Source organism: Phodopus roborovskii, unplaced genomic scaffold (genome assembly GCF_943737965.1).
Source record: "Phodopus roborovskii unplaced genomic scaffold, PHOROB, whole genome shotgun sequence".
NCBI classification, from domain to species: domain Eukaryota; kingdom Metazoa; phylum Chordata; class Mammalia; order Rodentia; family Cricetidae; genus Phodopus; species Phodopus roborovskii.
The window spans coordinates 23471076-23495182 of NW_026126434.1; the positions used below are offsets into that span (position 1 = coordinate 23471076).

The window sequence follows — 24107 nt, forward strand, 5'->3', positions numbered from 1 at the left end:
CTCTCCCCTCCTCTTCCTCCTAACTCCCTCTCCCCTCCCCCCATGCTCCCAATTTGCTTGGGAGATCTTGTCCTTTTCCCCTTCTCCAGGGGACCATGTATGTCTCTCTTTGGGTTCTCCTTGTTTCCTAGCTTCTCTGGAGGTGTGGACTGTAGGCTGGTGATCCTTTTCTCTATGTCTAAAAACCATATATGAGTGAGCACATACCACCATGCTTGTCTTTTTGTGACTGGGTTACCTCACTCAGGATGGTTTCTTCTAGTTCCATCCATTTGCCTACGAATTTCAAGATTCCATTTCTTTTTTTCCGCTAAGTAGTACTCCATTGTGTAAATGTACTACATTTTCTCCATCCATTCTTCAGCTGAGGGGCATTTAGGTTGCTTCCATTATATTACATATAATGCTGCTATAAGCATAGTTGAATAGATGTCCTTGTTGTATGAAGGTGCATCTTTTGGGTATATGCCTAAGAGTGAAATTACTGGATATTGAGGTACACTGATTCCCATTTTCCTGAGGAACTGCCATACTGATTTCCAAAGTGGCTGTATGAGTCAAATATTTTTTCACTGGGATAATGAGAAAGGAGCCTTGGAGACATGACACCAGTCAACGAAATCACCACGGTGTAATAATGCAAACTTGGGCTAGAGCGATGGCTTGTAGAAATCCTTTTCATAGTCTAGCTACTCACTTCATCAGATGCACCACTTGTCAGTATCTTCCCTTCTGCAGACTTTCTGGTAACACCCTCCACATCTCTCATCTCTCTCGTGCAGTCTCTCCGCCTCTTTGTGTTTCCCTCACTCTCATCCTTCCTTCCGTCTCTCCATCCACACTTCTGATGAATGGTGTAGTCTTTTGAGGATCCAATAGTGTGTGTGTGTGTGTGTGTGTGTGTGTGTGTGTGTGTGTGTAATTTGTCTCTGTCTATCCTCTCCACCATGTTGGTTCAGGATTGATCTCAGGTCACCAGGGTTGAGTGCATGTGCCTTTACTCAGTGCTCTGCCTCACCAGCACTTAACTACTACTACTACTACTACTACTACTACTACTTCTACTTCTCCCTCTCCCTCTTCTTCTCCCTCTCCTTCTTCTTCTCATCTGGTTCTGATGGAATGATTTCTATTGGTGTTTCAGGTCCTCTGACATTTCTTCATTCTTGCACCTGTTATCAGGCTTGTCTTGTGTATATTTATATTTCAGCTATTGTACATCTCAGGTTTAGAACTCCCTTTTGTTTGATTAATTCCACTTCCCTCCTGGGAATCTCTACCTATTCACTCGTGAAGATAATATTTTTCTTTGATCTGTGGACATAAAACAGCTGCTTGTGGTCACCGACTGTCCATCTCTGTAATGAGATCATCCCAGATTCTTTCTGCTGGGTGCTTTTACTCATGAAGGTGATTTATATCACAAAATCTCTTATGTCTGGTTATTAATAAAAATACATTTGGAGATTCTTGGTTCTATTATCTTCTTGTGACTATGGGCTTTTGTTCAAGCATACAGCCAGTTGTGTGTCAATTATTTTGAGCTTGTGTAGGTCTGGTTTTAAACTCTGTAGGGGTACAAATGTGGAAAGCTCACTTAGCCTCTACTGAAGATTCCACCAATGTGTCTGGAATCCCGTGGGTTGGATTAGGTGTCAGCAGTGAGTCTTCCTCTAGATTCCAGCACAGTCATCTTGGGTCCCAGTTGGATGCTGGGGAGTTGCTCAGTCCTGTGGTGGCTCCTCTGTTGTGGCCTGGCTCTGACCACCATGTCCCAAGCTCTTTCTGGGGTACATCCTTCCCATGTTCTAGATGCTTCTGCCCACCTTGGGTTCCTCTCAACCATTGACTATGTTTCACCAGGATGTTGAATCAGCAGAGAGCTGGGCAAAACTGGGGTTCATTTGGCTTAGGAGCTAATGTGTTCCTCTGTCTAGCCCTGTCTGAGTGTAGACACCTAACTGTGCATCAGCCATGTAGTTAAAGGGGGGGGGATTCCTCAGCTGTTGTCCATTCCATTAGCGTTTCAGGTTTGCTATACTCTACACCTTCAGTTTTCTGTTCCCAAAAGTTCTGGTTCATGCAGCAGACTGTGGTTTGAGCAAGTATTTGAGAACCCCTCTCTTCAGCATCAATGAGGGAAGTCCTGAGGGGAAGCTGACATCTGGTCTACCTCTTTACTAGAACTAAAAGCTTGGAGGATGTGGCTAGGGTGTGCAGTGGCTGGAAGTCATTGAGGCTGGCTCTTCCACCCACTGTAGTTATCCTAGAAGTACATAGCCTTGTTGCATGGAGTCAGGTAGTCTGCAGGGATGGTTTGGCCTTGTGAAACACTTTCTGCTTCTTTCCAGGGTGAGGTCTTCTCCACTTTTGAAGGAGGAAGAGAGGCAAGCAGAGGCTGTAATGAGGCTCAGATATTACACACAGATGAACTGATTATTAGGATGCTGGGAACATTAGCTATGGAGCATGTTGCAACTCTGGCCTGCATCGTCTAGCAAAGCATCTTCTTCTTGTCTCAAAGCTTCATTCCTGTCAAGGATGGAGTTGAAGTGGAAACAAAGAGACATGGACCCTTTCAAGAGTAACTTTAGATCATTTCTGGTGTGCTCTCTGTGTTTTACAGCAGGTGATGGGAGGGCAGATGGTGGTAAGAATATACCAGTTGCCTCTGTTCTGTAGTACTGTGGCTATAGAAGGGTGGGTTCAGTGCCAGGGAGGAAAAGTCAGCCTCACATGCATGCCTGTATCTCCTCATCTCATCTAGAGAGGCATTCAAAGACCTAGGGCTAACTCAGACAGCTCTTCCCCAACCCCAAGTGACTTGTGTAGACACTTACAGGCCCCCCTGTAGTACTGCCCTTCATGATGGTACTTGTGGCTCATTGCTGAACTTGCCAAAAGGAGGACTGGGCCTGGATCCTTGGCTTCAGGATAGGTTTCAGCTGTGGTCCTTATGAATCTATATTGACTATATCTGCTTTCGGAGGATGTGGCTGGTTCAATCAGCCTCTCCACCCCTGCAACACTGATGGATGAGGGCATTCACTGTGTTCAGCCTCTTATGTATTGCAGAGCCTTCCAGACCACAGGAAAGGAATAATCTCTGTGGTTGTGGAAGGACTTTCATCCCACAGAGGAGGATTATTGTCCCACAGGGAGGATATCTTGACTCTTAGACTTCCTTGAGCTCATGTGAGGAAATCAGGGCATGGAAGAGTCCACATAGTGCCAGGAGGGGATGGCTTGGGAGCCTAGATATAACAGCCGCTAGAATGCTGCATTAGTCATGGAGTTAGGCAAATGAAAACAAGACCATGAACAACAATAAAGTCAACCTAGGAGGAGAGAGGAAGCAAACAAGGAAGGTCAGCTGCATTCTGGGTATTCTGGAACACTGAGCTTGGTATAAAAGCCATCCCAGTAAGGACCTCCAGTCATCCCCACCCTCCTCTAGACCAGCCAGCCTCTACCATGTGTCACACAAGCTGCCCTTCAGGCTGTCAGTCAGCCTGCTGTGTGTCCAGCCCTTGCCAGCCAGCCTGCTGTGTAGTCAGCCCCAGCCAGGCATCCTGTTGTGTATCCAGCTCCTGCCAGCCATCTTGTTGTGTGTCTAGCTCCTGCCAGCCATCCTGCTGCAGGCCTGCTATATGCATTCCTGTGAGATACCAGGTGGCCTGCTGTGTGCCTGTGAGCTGCAGGCCCACTGTGTGCATGGCCCCCTCCTGCCAGTCGTCTGTGTGTGTGCCTGTGAGCTGCCGGCCTGTCTGTGTGACCTCCACCTGTCAGTCATCCGGATGCTGCCAGCCCTCCTGCCCCACCCTGGTCTGCAGACCTGTCACCTGTAGCACCCCCTCCTGCTGCTGACCAGTGTCTGTCTCCTGATCAGTTGCTGCCAGTGCAAATGGGACACATCTATCCCCTCCCTCTGTGGCGGTGGCTCTGCACCTGAGACAGGTGCAGACACATAGCTCACCCTGGAACTTGGGAGAGAACACAGCATTTCTCTGAGGATGTCTTATCTTGAGGATCCTTCTCTTACCCCAGGCACCAAATAAAGTAACTTGTCTAATCAGCTGTGCATTTCTGTCCTGGTTCTTGTCTGTCTTTCCTGGCTTCACTGGCATCAGGAAGCATGTCAGATCAGTGGTTTCTGTGATGCAGCCTCATCATGATCCTTAGGAGGAAGAATGCAGGGTGGAGGACTTGGTTAATGAGTGGATGGATGTGTTTATACCCCTGGCATCCGTGTGGCCCCTGTGATGGACTCACTGATATCTCATTGTAGTATCTGCTTCTGCTTGTCTTTCAAATGGTACCTCACTCATGCATGGTGAGTCCTAGCGTACTTATGAAAGATTTCCCCCGGGGATGTCCTGTGTCCAGGTCACAATGACTTTCTTCTTACTGAGCAGCTTTGAGATGTTTGAATTTCACTTACACAAACTTTTGTGCTCCAATCACTTTCTCAGTACTGGGGAAACTTACACTTATTTTTTATTGTTGATCAATTACAATATGACAGACACACATCTAGTCAGTTCCATATAAAGCAGTTGGAACACACATGTCCCACTAAGTTCTTGGAGTGGCCCCTGCTGGAGCCACATGTGTACCATTCCGTATCTTTTCACTCCTTGGTGTGGGTCACTTCTGTGTGTTCTAACACATGTTTTTCACTTCAGATAGTTTTTAGTGATCATGTGAGTTTCTCTGTCCCTCTTTCTGGGACAAAATACCCAATGAAAGTAACCCGAAGGAAGGATTTATTTTGGCTCACAGTTTGAGGGCACCACCCTTCATGATGGGACAGTCATGGTGACAAAGAGGGTGAGGTGGTTGATCATATTGCATCTACAGTCAGAAAGCAGAGTGAGGCTTGCTGGTGTTTGCTTTGCTTTCTCTTTTTTATTTGGTCTGGAACCCTAGTCCTCAGAATACTGCTTGTGCTGCCTACATTTAGGGGGAGTCTTTCCTCCTCAATGAAGCGCTTCTGGAATTATAATCATCAGCATACCCAGAATCACTTTTCCATGGTGACATAAATGCTGTTATGTTAACAATGGAGATGGACCATCACAGCTATAGCTGACTTCGGGGAAGGTTTTCCTCTGGGAAGTGTTGAAGACTATTTTTCCATTGGCCGGCTCTATGCCCAGTCTCTGCAGTGTTGTTTGTGGGGTTTGTTCCTTGTGGGGTTTCCTGAGACAGGCAGACTTGGGGAGGTCTCAGCCTTTGCTGCATCCTATGACATCATCCTGGACCTGTGGTCCTAGAGTTCTTACTCTTGGCTGCCTTGACCTTTTCCTTTATTCCCTGCAGGCTGGCCATGAGATATGAGTTGCAAATGTTGTTTTATCCCTTAGCATCTAAAATCATTGGGGATCCACTGTGGTGTTAAAATAAGTGCTTTTCCTAAAACTGGCTAATCTGCACATAAACCACACTCCATGCATCTATGGTAGTTTTACACCCAGGTTACACAAATACACATGCACACACATATGATCTTGTACTCAAACCCTCATGCACATAAAGGATACACATGAAGAAATACTCATGTACACATTTGTATATGCTCACTCATACCAATATACTCAGGTACTCACACTTAAACACACATTCCCACACCCATGTGTTTTAGCACACACACACACACACACACACACACACACACACACACTCACTCACAGTTCTTCACATGTATGCATGCTTTTGCAGACACACAGCCATGCTTATCTCTGTGCATTCATACACCTTTCACTCAAGCACACATGTGCATCATTCTGGTCTCTCATCTGAGAAGGGAAGACATCATAAGAATGTCCCGCTGCTGCTCAGAGGCATGGGCAGAGGCCCCGCCAGTCCTGCAGTGTTGACTTTTCTCATCACTGTGACACAATAAAGGACACATCACTTAAAAGGGACAGGACTGATCTTGGCTCATGTTCCCATTCTGGAGCCTTTGATGGGTAGGGTCTGGCCAATTTTCTGTTGCCCAGGATGAAGTGGTTGGCTTCTCTTCAATGGCATTAATCTCTTTAACAACCACACCCTCCTCAGCCATGGCTTTCTGATTGCTCCCTCTCTGGCTGGGCTGCATGGCTTTTTAATCTTTCTGCTCTGCTTTTAGTTCCTGATTCTCACCGTAAATCTGTCTAACAGCCCCCAGCAATAACCAGGCCACTGTGTGAATTCTTTGTTGTCTTGAAACTTATTCCACATGGTTAATTTAGCCACCACTATAAACTCAGCCTCACATAGTGCTTCTGGACATAGAGGAAATTCTCTTGCAGACTATCCCATGGATGGCTTCTGGTCCACTTCCCAACAGCATCCTGATATTTGATGAGTACATCCTTTTACCAAGTTTCTGTTTGCATTCTGGTCTTGACATTTGAGTTATAGAATAAATAGCTATAGCATATAAAGTCCCTATGTCAAAACTCCTACACAGTCTACCCAGACACCAAAGGCCTAAGAACCACATAGTCAGGGTTAGTCACAACAGTATCCCGACTACTCTGGCACATTTTCTGTATTAGTTATTTTTGTATAACTACGCTGAATAAAGCAACTTAAAGGGGTGTAAGAGGTGTTCAGCTCTTGGATTCAGAGAGTTTGGTCCATCATGGGGAGGACAACAGTCACATTGGCCACAAAAGAGAGATGAGAATACTTGTAAATGATTAGCTTTCTTTTTTTCCACTTTTATCCTGGATCACTGGAGGGAGCCACCCCCTTCACAGACAGTCTAGACTCTCAGTTAATTCTCCCTGGAAACTCTCACAGACATGCTAGCGATGTGCCTCCGTCTCCTAGGAGATTCTAAATCTATTCAAGTTGATAGTGAAGATGAACCTTCTTACTGTCCCTCAGGCCTCACCCCACCTCATTCTGGTTGCTAGGATCTGGGGGTGGGGTCCAGAAGAGGGTTCAGAACAAGAGAAAGCAGAAAAAGAGTCAGGCACTTTGATCACTCAAGGGTGTATGTGTGTGTGTGTGTGTGTGTGCGTGTTTGTGTGGTCTGGTTTTCTTTAAAGCCATAAGGAAAGACAATAAGACTAGGAAACAGGAGTTTGTGCAGTGCCCCAACTCCACAGTGAGAAGCTTGGAGAGATGAGACCATTCTTAGATCAACACAGTCATGATGGAGTGTTGGTCAGAATTAAGGTTCACATGCAGACAAGTCTGGTGTTTGAGAGCCTGAAGAAGAGAAATCAGCATCACACAGAGGCACCACAAGGGAGGGGCTGACAGGGTCAGGAAGGCAGGAGGACTGGCAACACCCTGGAGGCTGGCAGCTAATAGGCTCACCGCTGTCCATCTGGCAGGAGGCAGACACAGGGCACAGAGTCCATCTCAACAAAGCCCCACTTGGGGGGGGGTCTGTGTTCTCACAGCCTTGGGATGGCAGCAAGCAGTTGTGAGGCAGCACAGGGACACAGGACAGGCAGCAGGTGGCTCAAGGAACAGTTCATGTTCAGGTGGCTGGGACTGGGGTGGGGGGAACACTTGGGTGGAAAGGGGAACAGGCCTTTGGTGGCATATGGTCACACATGGACATTCAGTCTTGGACACACATGTATGGTTATGCATGTATTTACAAATTAGACATACAAATGCACAAACTCTGAACCCATGTGCACATATGCATGTGTTCATGTACACACACACATGCACACATACACATACACATACACATGCACACACACAGACACACACAGACACAGACACAGAAACAGACACACACACACACACACACACACACACACACAGAGTTATCCTCCATGCTCTTGCTTCTGCCTGCTGTCTGATTCCAGCTGGGGCTCATGGGAAGGCTCTCCCTGTGTTCAGCCTCCCACATTCTGCAAGTTCTTCCTAACTCTGTGAGAAGTGTGATCTTTGTGGGTATGTGAGGACTGTCATCCTGCAGGGGGAGCTTCTGGATGCCTGAACCTCTGGGATGTCCTGTGAGGAAACCAGGAAGTGATGGAGCTTGGTAGAATCCAGAAGGCCCCAGGGCGATGGGTGGGAGCTCAGGCCCAGCAGGAGCTGGACCAGGTATAATTAGCCATGAAGCTGAGGGCAAACAAAGCAGGAACATAGACATCAGCAAAGCCAACTGGGAGGACAGAGGAAGCAAATAAGGAAGAGCAGCTGCATCCTGGGCAGTTGGGCCACTGAGCTGGGTATAAAAGCCACCCTGGGCAGGAGCTCCAGACATCTTCACCCTCCTCCAGACAAACCAGCCTTCACCATGTGTCAGACCAGCTGCTCCTCAGGCTGCCAGCCATCCTGCTGTGTGTCCAGCCCTTGCCAGCCATCCTGCTGTGTGTCCAGCCCTTGCCAGCCATCCTGCTGTGTGTCCAGCCCTTGCCAGCCATCCTGCTGTGTAGCCAGTCCCTGCCAGGCATCCTGTTGCAGGCCTGCTATATGCATTCCTGTGAGATACCAGGTGGCTTGCTGTGTGCCTGTGAGCTGTAGGCCCACTGTGTGCATGGCCCCCTCCTGCCAGTCGTCTGTGTGTGTGCCTGTGAGCTGCCGGCCTGTCTGTGTGACCTCCTGTCAGTCATCCGGATGCTGCCAGCCCTCCTGCCCCACCCTGGTCTGCAGACCTGTCACCTGTGGCACCCCCTCCTGCTGCTGACCAGTGTCCCAAACCAGATGCTGTCACAATAGACAGGACAAATCTGTCCCCACACACCTCCTCCTTCTCTGAGTGCCAGTTTAGCGTGTGACAAGCTGGGAAGCATGCTTAGCCCACCCTGGAGCTGCAAGCAAATGCCTGCTCTTCTCTAAGAAAGTCTTACCTCCGATGTCCTTTTCTTACCCACTGTGGCAAATAAAGTGGCTTCTTCCCTCAGCTCTACATGTCTGTCTTGGCTCCTGTCTGTCTGTGTAGATGTTTTAGTATCAGAAAGCATGTAATATCAGTGCTCTCTGTGGTTCAGCCTCACTGTGGCTCTTCATTAGGTGGAGAGCAGGACAGAGGACATGTCCTGATAAAGAGATGTGGTCATGTCCCTGTCCTGTCTGTCTGCCCTTGAACATATGGCCCCTGCCATGGACTTTCATCTCTTGTGGCTCTTGTGGCTCTTGCCTCCCCTGGTTCTCCTTCCCCAGGGCAAGACGGGTTGCACAGTGGCAGCTGTTAGATAGTCCAGATAGACTGGATTTTCCAGGGCTGTGTTTCACTCTGCTCTTGGGATGTCCTGTGCCATGAATGATGACGACTTTCTTCCTGCCTGGCAGCTTTCAGAAGCTGGATCTTGGTTGTGTGACCAAACTTGTCAACCACCACCACTGTGTCATGCCTTGTTCTTGAATGATGATCAGATATAATAATCACTTCATGTCACTTCTGGTGTGGACACTGGACACACTGTCCAAGTTCCACTCATGTCTTGGTGCAGCTACTTCTAGAGTCAGGTGAGTTCTGTTACCCTTTCCTTATGCAGTGTTGGTTATAGTCCCCACTCTCTAGTGCAAGCTTCATCCTCGTCTCCCACAGTCTATTGTGCCCATTCCTCATAGAACAGCAGGTGTGCAGTTCCTAGGCTCTGCTGAAGCCCCACACATTGTCCCAAACCAGTCCCTCTGTGGAGTTCTCTCTGCTGGCCAGCTTGCTTAATATGAGTTGTAAAAGTCATTTTATAACCTAAATGCCTAGGTGGTTAAGGACACACTGTGTTGGCTAAATAAGGGGTCTGAATGAAACTAAGTCAGAAATAGAATCAGACATTGTGGGATAATAGTCCTGAACATACACACCCCATTTCATGTGTACACACAAACTGGTGCACACACAATCATACACATATGCACTCTCTTACCACTCCCTCAAGTACTCAATCACACAATAACATGCAATCACACAGAGAAGCCTGCTCATGTATAAACATTCAGATACCACAATCTTCATACATTTCTGTGCCTTCTTCACACTTAAGCATGTGCGCGCGCGCGTGTGTGTGCGCGTGTGCACACACACACACACACACACACACACCCACTCCCTCAAACATACCCACATTCTATGAAACATCTATGTATGTGTATCCATAAACCCTTGTGTGCTCTGCCCTCACTTGCATGGATTCTGGTGTCTTAGTGGAAGGTGAAGTAGATTTAGAGACCGAGAAACAAAGTGATTGTGATTTTCTCATAGTTAATATTGACTGTTGACTGGATCTATAATCTATAAGAGACATCTCTGGCTGGGTGGTGGTGGCACAGACCTTTGATCCTGGCACTTGGGAAGCAGAGGCATGTAGATCTTTGTGAGTTCAAGGCCAGTCTAGTCTATAAGAGCTAGTTCCAGGACAGGCTCCAAAGCCACAGAGAAACCCTGTCTTAAAAGAGAGAGAGACAGAGACAGAGAGAGAGGGATCTCTGTGGGTACCTGTGAGCAGTTATCTAGATTAGGTTAATGGAAGTGGGGAGATCACCCTAAATGTGGGTGGTACCAGCCATGGGCTGGGGGCCTGGACTGACTGAAAAGGAGAGCGTTTCCCCCTTCTGGTGAGCACTGGCATTCTTCTGTGTGATGGCCAATGCAATGTGACTAGCTGCCATGACTTCCTCACTGTGATGGACTCTTACCCCTTGAGCTGTGAGATGAAATGAAATAAGCCCTTCCTCCCTTCAATTGCTGTTTCTTGAGTATTTCGTCACAGTGACAAAGTGACTAATAAAAAATCTGGAGCCTTTGGTTGCTGACTCTAGTGTGATCCACAGGTCTGGCCAGTCCTTGTTGTTTACTTTTCTTACCACAGTGGCAGAAAAGAACAACTTGGCTCATGTTCTCATCCTGAGCCTTTGAAAGTGGGGGTCTGGCCAATTTCTGGTTGTCCCAGTGCCAAATGGCTTCCTTTTAATGGTGTTAATCTCTTTAACAACCACACTCTGTCCCCAGCCACAGCATGCTAACTGCTACCATTCGGGCCAGGCTGCCTAACTTATTTTCTGTTTTCTTTCTTTCTCCTCCCCACCTCCCCTCTCAATCTGTCTTCCTTCCTTCTTTCCGTCTCCCTCCCTTCTTCCCCCTCTCTTTAAAATCTTAATTCTCATTAAATATCTGACTAAAAAAAGCCAGAAATTACCAAGCCACCTTGAATTTTTTCCCTACCAAATTAATTTGTCCATCACTTGACACTTACGCTCTGACATGATCAAAGGTACACAAATCCTGTCCAAGAACAGCATACAAATGGCCTTTGGTCCCAGTAGCATCCTTTGCCTATTTGAAAACCCTATGAGCACAACCTCCTGTCTGAATTTCTGTTGGTGTTCTGGTCTCCCAAGTCTCACCAGGAAGTCTCATTGATTTTGTTTATAGCACCATAAGGGCTTACAAAGCTAAAACTTTTGTACATTCTATCCACAAAGGAATCAAAGGCCCAAGAACCACATGGCCACCATTAGTCACAGCAGAGTCCTGACTTATCTCATGCTCTTCTTCTCTGTTACTTACCTCTGTATTTGCTCAATGCAGCCACTTAAGGGATGGGAGGAGTTATTTTGGCTTCTGGTCTCAGAGGCTTCAGTCTGTTACAGGTAGCAGAGCATGTCATGATGGACCATGAGAGAGCAGACTGGGAATGGTGTTGCTTGCTTGGCTTTCTCCATTCCCACATGTAGTTCATCTAGTCCTTTAGTGCCTCAGTCCGTGGGATGGTGCTGCCAGAGTCAAAGAGTTCTATCCTCCCAGCCAATCCTCCATGAAAACACATAGACAGGTCTTGGAGTGGGCCTCTATCTCCTAGGAGATTCTAAAAGATCTATTTATGTATTTTATGTACATGAGTGCTCTGTCTTCATGCACAGTAGAAGAGGGCATCAGATCCCATTACAGATGGTTGTGAGCCACCATGTGGCTGCTGGGAATTGAACTCAGGACCTGTGGAAGAACAGCCAGTGTGCTTAACACCTGAACCATCTCTTCAGCCTCCCTTAGGAGATTCTAAATCTATCAAGTTGACAGAGAGGAAAAACCATCACTCCACCCTCTTTCACATGACCCCCAGCCGTCTCCCAGCCTCTTTCTATGGTAGATGTTCCTCAAAGGGCAGGTCATAAAAGACAGGCTCAGAACATGAGGAAGTAGAAATAGAATGAGGTTGGATACATTTCTGCATTTGGTCAGGAGTCTAATTTTATTCAATGTCAGGAGAAAAGAATGACAATCAGAATAGGAAGAGGAGTTTGGGTATGCTCCTGCTCCACGGGAAGAAAGTTGGCGGTCAGCTGACTTCCCTCCTAGCTCTACCTGATCATGATAGTTCTCACCTAAGGTGATGATGCTGACTGTCCTAGTATTTGAGGGGCAGAGGAGAGAGAAGCAGGTAGGGGGGCCATGGGGGCAGGGAACCTGCAGAATAGCACTCAGAGGACTAGAAATTCAGTGGGACAGCTTGCAGGAGGCAGCAACGGGACATGGGACCTCCAGGCAGCAGTGGCTCCCACAGCATCAAAACAGCCTGGGAAGCCGTTCATGTGGCACTGGGGGGGCTGGGCTGGGAGGGGTGCTGGACAGAGGGAGAAACAGGTCTACACATGAGTGGCCACGCATGGAAGCACAGGACTGTATACACATTTATTTATACATTTACACACAGATACACATTCATGCATAAACTCTGAACCTCACGTGTGTTTGAGCACATGTGCATGTTCACATCATCTTACATGCAGTCTCTCTCTCCATAAACACAGTCACACCCATGCACACACTGGCATGCACACTGATTCCCAGCTGTTCTCCACACCCTTCCCACCTGCTGTCTGACGACATCTCTGAGCTACATGAACTCTGTCAGGAGATGCTCCCCATGTCAGGGCTCTCCACTCTGCAAACCCTCTCCAACCACAGGAGAAGTATAGCATCTGGTTGTTCGAGGACCATCGTGCCATTGGGAGAGGCATCTGATCCCCTGGACCTTTGGGGGTATCACAAAAAGAACTTGTGAACAGCAACAGAGCAAGTCTGAATAGAGAAGGTGCTGGAAAAGCCCAGATGTAGAAGGTGCTTGGAGGGGGTATAATTAACTATGAAGCCAGGGGAAAAACAAAAACAGAAATGCAGGCACAACAAAGCCAGCCTGGCAGGACAAAGGAAGCAAATAAGGAAAACCAGCTGCATTCTGGGTAGTTGGGGGGCACTGAGCTGGGTATAAAAGCCACCCTGGGCAGGAGCTCCAGTCATCCCCACCCACCTCCAGACCAACCAGCCTCCACCATGTGTCAGACCAGCTGCTCCTCAGGCTGCCAGCCATCCTGCTGTGTGTCCAGCCCTTGCCAGCCATCCTGCTGTGTGTCCAGCCCTTGCCAGCCATCCTGCTGTGTAGCCAGTCCCTGCCAGGCATCCTGCTATATGTCCAGCTCCTGCCAGCCATCCTGCTGCAGGCCTGCTATATGCATTCCTGTGAGATACCAGGTGGCCTGCTGTGTGCCTGTGAGCTGTAGGCCCACTGTGTGCATGGCCCCTTCCTGCCAGTCGTCTGTGTGTGTGCCCGTGAGCTGCCGGCCTGTCTGTGTGACCTCCTGTCAGTCATCTGGATGCTGCCAGCCCTCCTGCCCCACCCTGGTCTGCAAACCTGTCACCTGTGGCACCCCCTCCTGCTGCTGACCAGTGACCCAGTGAAGATGGGACAAGTTGTCCTCTGCTAGCACCTGTCCTCTGGCTGCTGGTTCAGCATATGAGGCAGATTGGAAGCCCATTCTGCCAACTACTGGGATTCTAGGGGGAGAACATGGAAGAGTTATCTGGATTCCCCTCTCCTTGCCCTTTGGAAGGGTGTCCTGGCTCCAGGGCCATTTCTAACTTCTAGTGCTAAATAAACCAGTTTCTCCAGATCAACTTAACATGTCTGTCCTGTTTCATGTCTGTCTTTCTTGGCTGCTCTTATAGCAGAAAAGATGTAGGGTCAATGCTTTTTATGACCCAATGTCACAGTGACTCCTCAAGGTGTGGGACACAGAAGGGGGTGTGGCCTGATAAAGCGAGTGTGGTCAGCTCCCTGCACATTAAGTAGCCCATGTCCCTGCCATGGATTCATCCTCTCTTGTGGCCCTATCCCCGCCTACCCCCTCTCAGTACTCTTGCCCCAAGAGCTTCCTGGATGGAGAATGCTCACTGTCCTCCACCAGCTTTTCCTCTCTGGTGGTTTTATATCATGGTGACTTTTCTCCCCACTGGCAAGCTTCCAAATGCTGGAATCTGAGATGTGGACCTGGTTGTCACTCTTTCACCTTCTCATCGCTGGTCCAAAGGTGCCCATTTTCTTGTGCTTGGTGATCCATTAGATATAGTAAACATGCAGCCAACAGACTGTTCCTGCCACTTCTGCTGGGAGGCATGGGGTGCAAACCTGATGCCTCTGCCCCTTTGGTGTTAGTGCTTTTCACACTGATAAAATCCCCAACAAAACAACATAAAAGAGGAAGGCTCTATTTTGGCTCACAGGTTTCAAGAGCTTACTCTGTTGTGACTGAGGACAGAGTGGAGAAGTTCTTATTATGGTGGACAGGAATTGGTGGCGTGTGTGTGTGTGTGTGTGTGTGTGTGTGTGTGTGTGTGTGTGTGTGATGCTGGTGTCCTGCTGTTTCCTCGTCCCTGCTTGTATTTAGGAAAACCTTCACAGACACGTTCAGTGGGCTATTTCCCACCTCAATTATGCCTGTCTATGAAAGCCTTCACAGGCATGCCCAGTGGCTTGCCTCAGTCTCCTATGGAAGTCTAAATTCAGTCAAGTTGTCAATGAAGGTTAACATTCAGATATCAGCCAAGGTCAACTTGGCAGCCACATGCCTCACTTTAAATCAGAGCATTGCACCCCTGGCCTCCCAGAGTTCATGCCCATCTCATAGTGAAAAAATAAATCACCCACTCCATTGCCTATAGTCTTAACAGTTTCCACACAGCTCAGATATTAAGTGTCTTTAGTGGTTCAAGGAAAACTATTTTTTTTTATTATTTTATGCATTTTTAAAAAGATTTTATTTGCTTATTATGTATACAGTATTCTGCCTGCATGTATGCCTACACAAGACCTCATTACAGATGGTTGTGAGCTGGGAATTGAACTTGGAACCTTTGGAAGAGCAGGCAGTTCTTGTAACCTATAAGCTATCTCTCCAGCCTGAAAAGTATTTTTTAAAAATAAATTTTTGGGTATTTGACAGTTTTATATATGTGTTTTGCTCATTTTGCCTCATTTCCCTTCTCTCGTGTCTCCCTGTCACGGTCTCTGTCCTTTCATCTTCCAGATTGTTCCCCTCCTACTTGTTTTAATCCCTCCCAAGTTTAACTATGCTTATATGAGCATGTCAAGGCTGGGGAGATATTTACTGACTTGAAGAACTTACCTAAGTGGCTACCCTACTGAAGAAATTGACCCCATGCCCCCAGCATCCAATAATTGCCAGTAGTTCCTCAGCCAAGCTTCTTATGCTTCTCTAAAACCATGCTGGAATATGGACAGCTTTGGTCTTGTCCAGGTAACCATGAGTGTAGCAGCCCTGTCATGTCCATAAGACAGCATTATGCAGCACTCCTCCCCCCTTTCTGACAGTCCTTGCCCTCCATCTTGTCTGCTGTGACGTTCACTGGGCCTTTGAGAAGAGATAATATAGTTGTTGCAACTAGGCCTGAGCAGCCAGCAGTCTCTTAGTCAGCACTTTGACCAGTTACGGATCTCTGTATCCACAGCTTCCCACTGCAAAGGGAGGGCTTCTGTGAACAAGGCTGAGAACAGCCTCCATCTGTGGGCATAAACACAGACATTTGGAAGGCACTCTGACAGCAGATCAGTTTGTTTTTTCCAGACAGGGTTTCATTGTGAAGCCCTCACAATCCTAGAACTCACTCTGTAGACCAGACTGGCCTTGAACTCAGAGATCTGCCTGTCTCTGCCTCCTGAGTGCTGGGATTTAAAAGCACATGCCTATTTATAAAAGCAATGCTAGTGATTTCTCTTGATGTAAATCCTTAGCTGTGAGTCCCTATAACATCAAAATCAAGTTACATGCATACAACATTCATATCAGGGTACACAGCCCCATTCCAGAATGGACCAATGAGGCATAGAAGGGGGAAGTCAACCAGAACTCAGCAGGGCCAATAGCAAATCTACAGCACGATGTTGGGCATCTGAAGTAAGTCCTGGTATGACCGCACATGGGCTTGGGCCACTGCATCCACAAGTCCAAGCTGGTTGGAGCCCCTCCTTTTTCTCCATTGAGATGAGTCTCCTTTTTGTGTGCGGCTTTCCTTGGCAGGTGTCTCATGTACTTGGTACCATCACTAATGCTGTTGGCTCTTCTCTGTAGTGTAGGCTTCACCCTCACAACACCACATAGGCCCCTCTCAGGGACTCCTTACAGATATTCTAAACCTACTACATATTTCCTGGATCTTCAGGCTTTCCTTAAAAAATGTAGGGGCAGACCTTCATGACCGGAGAGCCCTTACATATAGCACGCCTACAAAAAAGAAACACACAGATGATGCTGAGGTGTGATGTCAGGTTGAATGGTAGCCAGGCCCCCATAGATCATGGCTGCAGTGGCATATGAAGGCTTAGTGAATGAAAAACACTTCCATACACATCTGAGTGTGGCTAGGGTATGCCTGAGGCTCCCTCATCTCAATGGGAAGTTTTCCAAAGGAGCTTTTGATTTTTCACCTTGCACCTAAAATAAGAGAGAATGTGAGCATGCCATTGCCTCTGTGTAAGAAGTTAGCTTTTTCCTCATCTGGGTAGTCAAGCTTTGTTGTGGGTCATGAAGAGCTGTGGCCATACAAAGAAGGTGGGGCAGTTGGTGGAGAGCACCATTTGACTAATCCCATGGGAAGTTTCTCAGAGTAGGAAGGGGATTATGGGTGTGTGCAGGATATCTCCTTCAGGCAGCTGAGTGCTTTCCTTTGGTCTCGATGGTGTTGTGAGTCAAGACCACCAGGAAAAAAAGAGGGTCATGGGAGGCATCATGATTGCAAAGCCAATCCAGGATCTCAGAGGCCATGTGGATGGAGACATTGCTAGTTGGCTGATCACAAAGATGGCCAATGTTAACTCATTGAGCTTTATATGTGTTGGGGGGCATATAGAGAGGCTTGTTGACATAATAGACCATCCATGCAGTAAAGCTCAGAAATAGTGCAGTTCTTGGTGCTTTGCAAGAGCATGGTTCTGTCAGAGAAGGAGTGCATGAAAAGCATCTTCAGCAGGAGCCTGACAAAGTGGAATGAGTAAGACACGGAGGCTAGATGCGCTTCTGTGTGTTCACTGGATGTGAAATCATATTGTGGCCATAGATAATGGGTACGCAGAAATAGAGGAGTAGGTAGATGACATTAGCTTTTCTTCAATGCTAGCCTCTTTAACAACCACACTCTGCTGATTCACATTTTCAGCTTGTTTTCTTTCTGGCTAGACTTCATGTTTTCCAGATCCCTCTGCTCTACTCTTTGTATCTAAAACCAACCAGCAATAACCATGCAACTGCATGAAGGCTTTGCTCTCATGAATTTTCTTCACCAAATTTGTTTAAATTCATACAGTCTTTCTAAGACACAGACAAAATGTGAATAATTCTTTGCCAGAATATAATAATACAAAGGATGTATAGTCCTACTTCCAATATAGCCCTTGCTCTCTTCAGAAACTTCATGAGTATACATGTTACTGTCTGAGTGTGTCTTTATGGGCATTCTGGCCTGAGTCCTAAGATGGTTGGGCATTATGAACAAGGAAGGTGTGTTGTTCAGGTTACTCTCTGATTACAGAATTCTAGGGCTTCAACAGCCCACAGTTCCAAACCCTGACACATTTCCTTCTACAGGCCAGCTTCAGACACCTGAGAGCCAAATGGTCAGAGTTATTCATGATAATGTCCTAACTACTCCAGCACCAGTTTTCCTGTATTTTATGTTTTTGCATTGCAGTGGTTAGTTTTAAAATGCACTTAAGAGGAGGGAAGGCTTACCTTGCCTCTCAGTTTCAGAATTCAGGACATTGTGGACCAGATCCCTTCATACCATGATGGACCAGGAAACAGAGAATCAGGAATTCTAGCACTATGTCTACCTTTGTCCTTTTTCCACGTCCTGGTCCCTAGCCAAGAGGATAACACCACACATTTAAGGAAGGTCTGCCCTCCCATTAATCCTCTTTGGAAATGCTCTAACAGACATGGCCTGAGATGTACCCTGGTGGTTCTGTACTGTTAGGCAGAGCTTCCAACACCAGCATGGACTTCAGGCCTTCCCATTCTCTTTCTGCTACTCCAGCGTTCTCCAAGAAGAGGCAGGTTCAGAATATGATGGAGCAGGAAAGGAAGAAGGTAGATGGAGCCCTTCTGAGTTTTACAGGATCACACCAGAGTGTCTTCTAGGAGGTAAAATTTTCCCCTGGGCTCATGACCATAGCAGCTGGTTCGGAGTTTGAACGCCTGGAGAGGAGAAGTCAGCAGCAGGCAAAGGTGCTACAAGGGAGAGAGCAACAGCCCCAGGAAGGCCACAGGCAGGAATGAGGCAGCACAGACACAGGACAGGCAGCAGGTGGCCTGAGGAGCAGTTCATGCAGTACAGGTGGCTGGGACTGGGGAACACTTGGGTGGAAAGGGGAACAGGCCTTTGGTGGCATATGGTCACACATGGGCATGCAGTCCTGGACACACATGTATGGTTATGCATGTATTTACATTTAGACTTACAAATGCACAAACTCTGAACCCATGTGCACATATGCATGTGCTCATGCGCGTGCACGCACACACACACACACACACACACACACACACACACACACACACAGAGTTATCCTCCATGCTCTTGCTTCTGCCTGCTGTCTGATTCCAGCTGGGGCTCATGGGAAGGCTCTCCCTGGTTTCAGCCTCCCACATTCTGCAAGTTCTTCCTAACTCTGTGAGAAGTGTGATCTTTGTGGGTATGTGAGGACTGTCATCCTGCAGGGGGAGCTTCTGGATGCCTGAACCTCTGGGATGTCCTGTGAGGAAACCAGGAAGTGATGGAGCTTGGTAGAATCCAGAAGGCCCCAGGGCGATGGGTGGGAGCTCAGTGCCCAGCAGGAGCTGGACCAGGTATAATTAGCCATGAAGCTGAGGGCAAACAAAGCAGGAACATAGACATCAGCAAAGCCAACTGGGAGGACAGAGGAAGCAAATAAGGAAGAGCAGCTGCATCCTGGGCAGTTGGGCCACTGAGCTGGGTATAAAAGCCACCCTGGGCAGGAGCTCCAGACATCTTCACCCTCCTCCAGACAAACCAGCCTTCACCATGTGTCAGACCAGCTGCTCCTCAGGCTGCCAGCCATCCTGCTGTGTGTCCAGCCCTTGCCAGCCATCCTGCTGTGTGTCCAGCCCTTGCCAGCCATCCTGCTGTGTAGCCAGTCCCTGCCAGGCATCCTGCTATGTGTCCAGTCCTTGTCAGCCATCTTGTTGCAGGCCTGCTATATGCATTCCTGTGAGATACCAGGTGGCCTGCTGTGTGCCTGTGAGCTGTAGGCCCACTGTGTGCATGGCCCCTTCCTGCCAGTCGTCTGTGTGTGTGCCTGTGAGCTGCCGGCCTGTCTGTGTGACCTCCTGCCAGCCCTCCTGCCCCACCCTGGTCTGCAGACCTGTCACCTGTAGCACCCCCTCCTGCTGCTGACCAGTGTCCCAAACCAGCTGCCTCTGTGAAGATGGGACATACCTGTGTTCTTAACACCTGTTCTTCTTGACCTCAGGTTTAGTGTGTACAGCAGAAGGGAATATATGTGTCCTATTCTGACACTTGGGGGAAAAGCAGAATGCAGAAGCAAGATCTGCATTGCCTCCCCTGACCTCCTATGGATGTCCTGGCTGCAGGGGCCATCTTTAACCTGTGTGCCAAATAAACCAGTTTTTCTAATTCAGCTGTGCATGTCTGCCCTGTTTCATGTCTATCTTCCTGGCTGCTCTTGTATCAGAAAGGATGTAAGGTGTAATCAATGTTCTCTGTGGTCTTTGGGAGATGAGATGTGGTGGAGGACATGGCCTGGTTATGCAGATGCACCAGGTTCCTGGCAGTCTGTGCGTAGGAGCATGCAGCCCTGTCACAGACTCACTGTCATCGTTGCGTCCTATCCCCCTCTATGCTATTCTTGCCCAGTGTATCTGTAGCAGTGGCCACATGGGCAGCAGACATTCTGGTTGTCCCTGGCTAGTTTTTCTCTCTGGTATTGTCTTGTATCCTGGGCTCTGGTGACTTAACAGGGCACTTGTTGAGCATTTACAATGTGCTATATACAATGTGATTGATGATGTAGCACCGCCTTTGTAGTGGTTCACACATGCCTGTCTTTAATTGACTGGTGATCAATTATAACATAACACATACATCACTTCCAACTTAGAAATGAGAAACCATTGTTATGTTATGTTTGCTGTTGACATCATGGTGCCACAGCCCGAATGCTGAGCTGCCTGTAGAACTCCTCTATAAATGCCTGGAGCTCATTGGCAGGCTGGCCTTTATTCATGGTCCAGTGTCCCAACAACCCAGAACACAGCTGGTCTTCTTTGCCTGTTCATTTTCTGCCAGGTGTTTTCTGTTTGCTATGACAAAATGCCTGAGGAAAACAGCTTAAGAAGGGAGGGTTTGTTTTGGTTCACCATTGTGGGGATACGATCTAGATGGCAGGAAACCCATGGTGGCAGGAGTGAGGTGGCTGGGCATATCGCATGGTGTGCTCCCTTGTTTTTCCCTTCATTAAGTCCATGACCCCAAAACATGAGATGCCACCCCCATTCAGGGTGGGTTTGGTGGTTTGAATGAGAAATGCTCTACTACAGCCTCAGGCATTTAATACTGGTCTCCAGTTGGTGGCGCTGTTGGAGAGATTATTGGGGGGGGGCACACCCTTGCTGGAGAAAGTGTCATTGGGGCAGGCTTTGCACATTTACCGCTTTGGGCCCCTTGCAGTTTCCTCTCTTGCTTTTTGCTTGCATTTGAAGAGATGAGCTCTTGCTGCTCCTGTCACCTTGTCTGCCTGCTGCCATGCTTTCCTGCCATGATGGACATTTAGCCCTCTGAACCTGTAAATCAAAATAAGCCCACTCTTCTCTAGGTTCTCTTGGTCTTGGTGTTTTGCCACAGCAGCAGCAAAGTAACTCCAGTGGATCTTTCTTCCCTCCTCAGTTAAACGTCTTTGGAAATACCTTCACAGACACGGTCAAGAGATGTGCCTCTTAGAAGGTTCTAAATTTGGTAAAGGTGACAACGAAGATGAACTACCACAATGTGCATAAAGTGTCAGACTTTGGGTTTCTTACGTGACTTGTCTGTACATGACTATATTACCATGTGTCACCACATGCCACTCAGAAATGCCCTCTAAAAGCCTGCTCCTTCTGTCTCAGCATCAGGGACACCCAGCCATCACGAACCACACAAGCCGATCTAGGCTCCTGTCAGCCTGCACTGCTTTTCTGTGCTATATCCCTGTTGCCTTCTACCCAAACTGGGCCAATGACTCTTTCTGCTGCCACTGAAGTCCACATGTATCTCTGATAGGACAGCCCTTATGTGGCAGCCATCTGTAAGACAGCCTTCTGCATGTCTAGGTAATGCATGCCGGGGTCTTCCACACATAATAAAAGGAAAAACGAGGGAGCACACCATGTGATATGCCCAGCCACCTCACTTCTGCCACCATGGGTTCCCTGTCATCCAGACTGTATCCCCACAAATGGTGAACCAAAACAAACCCATCCTTCTTATAGCAACCAGAAAACACCAGGACAGAAAGATTTGGTGTTTACTGTTTGCCCTAATACCTTCTCCAGAAACTTGGAAGAGATGTAATTAGCCATGGAGTTGAGGGCAAACAAAAACAGAAGCATACAGAAACAAAAGCAAGGCTAGCATTGGGGAAAGGACAGGAAGCAAATACAAAGCTGCGTGCTAAGTGGTTGAGTCACTGAGCTGGTTATAAAAGCCATCCTGGGCAGGAGCTCCAGACATCTTCACCCTCCTCCAGACAAACCAGCCTTCACCATGTGTCAGACCAGCTGCTCCTCAGGCTGCCAGCCATCCTGCTGTGTGTCCAACCCTTGCCAGCCATCCTGCTGTGTAGCCAGTCCCTGCCAGGCATCCTGCTATGTGTCCAGTCCTTGTCAGCCATCTTGTTGCAGGCCTGCTATATGCATTCCTGTGAGATGCCAGGTAGCCTGCTGTGTGCCTGTGAGCTGCAGGCCCACTGTGTGCATGGCCCCCTCCTGCCAGTCGTCTGTGTGTGTGCCCGTGAGCTGCCGGCCTGTCTGTGTGACCTCCTGTCAGTCATCCGGATGCTGCCAGCCCTCCTGCCCCACCCTGGTCTGCAGACCTGTCACCTGTGGCACCCCCTCCTGCTGCTGACCAGTGTCTCCAAAACAGCCCCCTCTGTGAAGATGCGTACTTTGTCCTGTTCTTGGCTATGGTTTCAACAGGAGGCAGGTGGGAAACATGCCCACTGCACCCTGGAACTGGAGAGAGGATGCAGAAGAATGACCCAGACCCCTCGGCCCTGCCCTCTTTGAAGGATGTCCTGGATACAGGGTTCTTCTCTAACCTGTGTGCCAAATAAAATAGCATTTCTAATCAGCTGTGGGTGTCTGTCCTGCTTCCTGTTCTCTTGGTGATCAGAAAGGACATAGGTCAATGCTTTCTATGAGCCAACCTCCCTGTGGCTCAGGAGATGGATGTGGGTGGAGGACATGGTGTGATGAAGGTCATTGCTATGGCCCAGAAGGATGAAATACTCACTGTCTCTCATGGCTCTGCCTTCTTTGCTCTCTTTCTAGTCTGCCTGCAGCAGGAGCTGCATGGGCAGTGGTGCTCAGATTATCCCTTGTTTTTTTGTTTTTGTTTTGTTTTTTCTCTTGGGTCTGTATCCTGGATCCTGGTGATGTTTTCTTCCAGGGTACTTCTCAAATGTTTGAATCTTATACAGTGTAATTGACCCTTCACCACTGACTGATGATCAAGTATAAAAACACACATCACTTTAAAATTAGAAATTAGAAGGCATCGTGATGGTAATGTTCTGCTGACCTCTTGTGACAGTGGCTGCTGCGGTCATGTGGGCATCGCTATGTCTAAACTGGTATATGGCCTCTGTGTGCATTGGTGACAGTCTACCATTTCCGATGCTCATTGTTGTCTGTGGTCTCATGTAGACTGTGGTGAGAAGTTTGTGTGGAGGCTTCCAGAGATGATTGTGCCTTTGGCTCCAGGGTCTGCTGTGCCTATGGCTCTATCCTGCCTCTCCCATACTGCAGTGTGACTAAATCACTCCTACAGGACAGTCTCTAGGAAGCAGAAGAAAGCAGGCAGGGTTTGAGATTCAGACACATGTACTCATTGAGGGAAAGGCTCAGGCAGGGAGTACAGTTTTTTTTAGAGTGAGGAAGGGGAGTCAAAGGTACAGCCATCATGGCCTGGAAGGGTCTGAGCAGTGCGTGTGGAGTTTAAGGGGCATGATCTGGATGCTCAGTAGCCAGCAGGGGCGCTATAGAAGATGCAACCTGTAGAGCCTGTTGCCGGGGATAGGCAATCCCCGGTCACCTCCACTGCCATGGTGGCTGCCCCATGGTGGGGTTGGCCACAGGTGTGGGAGACGGCCAGGTCTGGGGCTGTCCGGGCTAGGTGGATGAACCTCCCTCCCCCTCTCCTTCACTTCTAATCACCTTATTGTCTCATTCAGTTAGGGTCTGAAAATGTCACTCACTCAATGGCCCTCAGTGGTCTGTGTAGCAGCCACAGTTCTGTGTATGAGGCTCCCATGCCTTGCTCTCCCAACAGTGCCAACCCTGTCCTGGGGTTTCTTGTGCCCTGTCCTAGCAACATGGAAATTGTGATTTATACATTGGGGCTCAGAATGGCCCCTGAGGCCATGTTTCTGCAGAGTCCCTTTCCTGCTTAGCTTTCATCCCAGGGGCTTTATTTTCCCCAGTGTACCTAGTTCTTCACCCAGACAGCTCACATTCTGCCCTCAGGTGGACACAGCTCTGAGGCACATGCGTGCACACAGGGGCCTTCCCGGATCTTGACAGGGTTCTAACTGACTAGCAGCAATTGGTGTGAA

General features: G+C 48.2%; 5 protein-coding genes across 6 annotated transcripts in view; 4 read left to right on the forward strand and 1 right to left on the reverse strand.

Annotated features, from left to right (window-relative positions):
- Tspear (thrombospondin type laminin G domain and EAR repeats) overlaps positions 1–24107 on the forward strand; it is a 147646-nt gene that overhangs the window by 11744 nt on the left and 111795 nt on the right. The gene's annotated exons all lie outside the window — the stretch shown is intronic.
- Positions 1–24107, reverse strand: part of LOC127224142 (keratin-associated protein 10-4) — a 74818-nt gene that overhangs the window by 3949 nt on the left and 46762 nt on the right. The gene's annotated exons all lie outside the window — the stretch shown is intronic.
- LOC127224150 (keratin-associated protein 12-1) lies at positions 3456–3927 on the forward strand. Its single transcript, XM_051187002.1, has one exon. It carries the CDS (start codon positions 3475–3477, stop codon positions 3865–3867), a length of 393 nt encoding a protein of 130 aa, XP_051042959.1. The 5' UTR covers positions 3456–3474; the 3' UTR covers positions 3868–3927.
- LOC127224152 (keratin-associated protein 12-1) lies at positions 8209–8661 on the forward strand. Its single transcript, XM_051187005.1, has one exon. The coding sequence runs from the start codon at positions 8261–8263 to the stop codon at positions 8648–8650; it is 390 nt and encodes a 129-aa protein (XP_051042962.1). The 5' UTR covers positions 8209–8260; the 3' UTR covers positions 8651–8661.
- On the forward strand, positions 13201–13630 carry LOC127224151 (keratin-associated protein 12-1). The gene has a single exon (XM_051187003.1). The coding sequence runs from the start codon at positions 13241–13243 to the stop codon at positions 13628–13630; it is 390 nt and encodes a 129-aa protein (XP_051042960.1). The 5' UTR covers positions 13201–13240.

Coding starts and splice junctions, on each gene's coding strand:
- LOC127224150 (XM_051187002.1), top strand. CDS start 3,475: ATGTGTCACACAAGCTGCCCTTCAGGCTGTCAGTCAGCCTGCTGTGTG.
- LOC127224152 (XM_051187005.1), top strand. CDS start 8,261: ATGTGTCAGACCAGCTGCTCCTCAGGCTGCCAGCCATCCTGCTGTGTG.
- LOC127224151 (XM_051187003.1), top strand. CDS start 13,241: ATGTGTCAGACCAGCTGCTCCTCAGGCTGCCAGCCATCCTGCTGTGTG.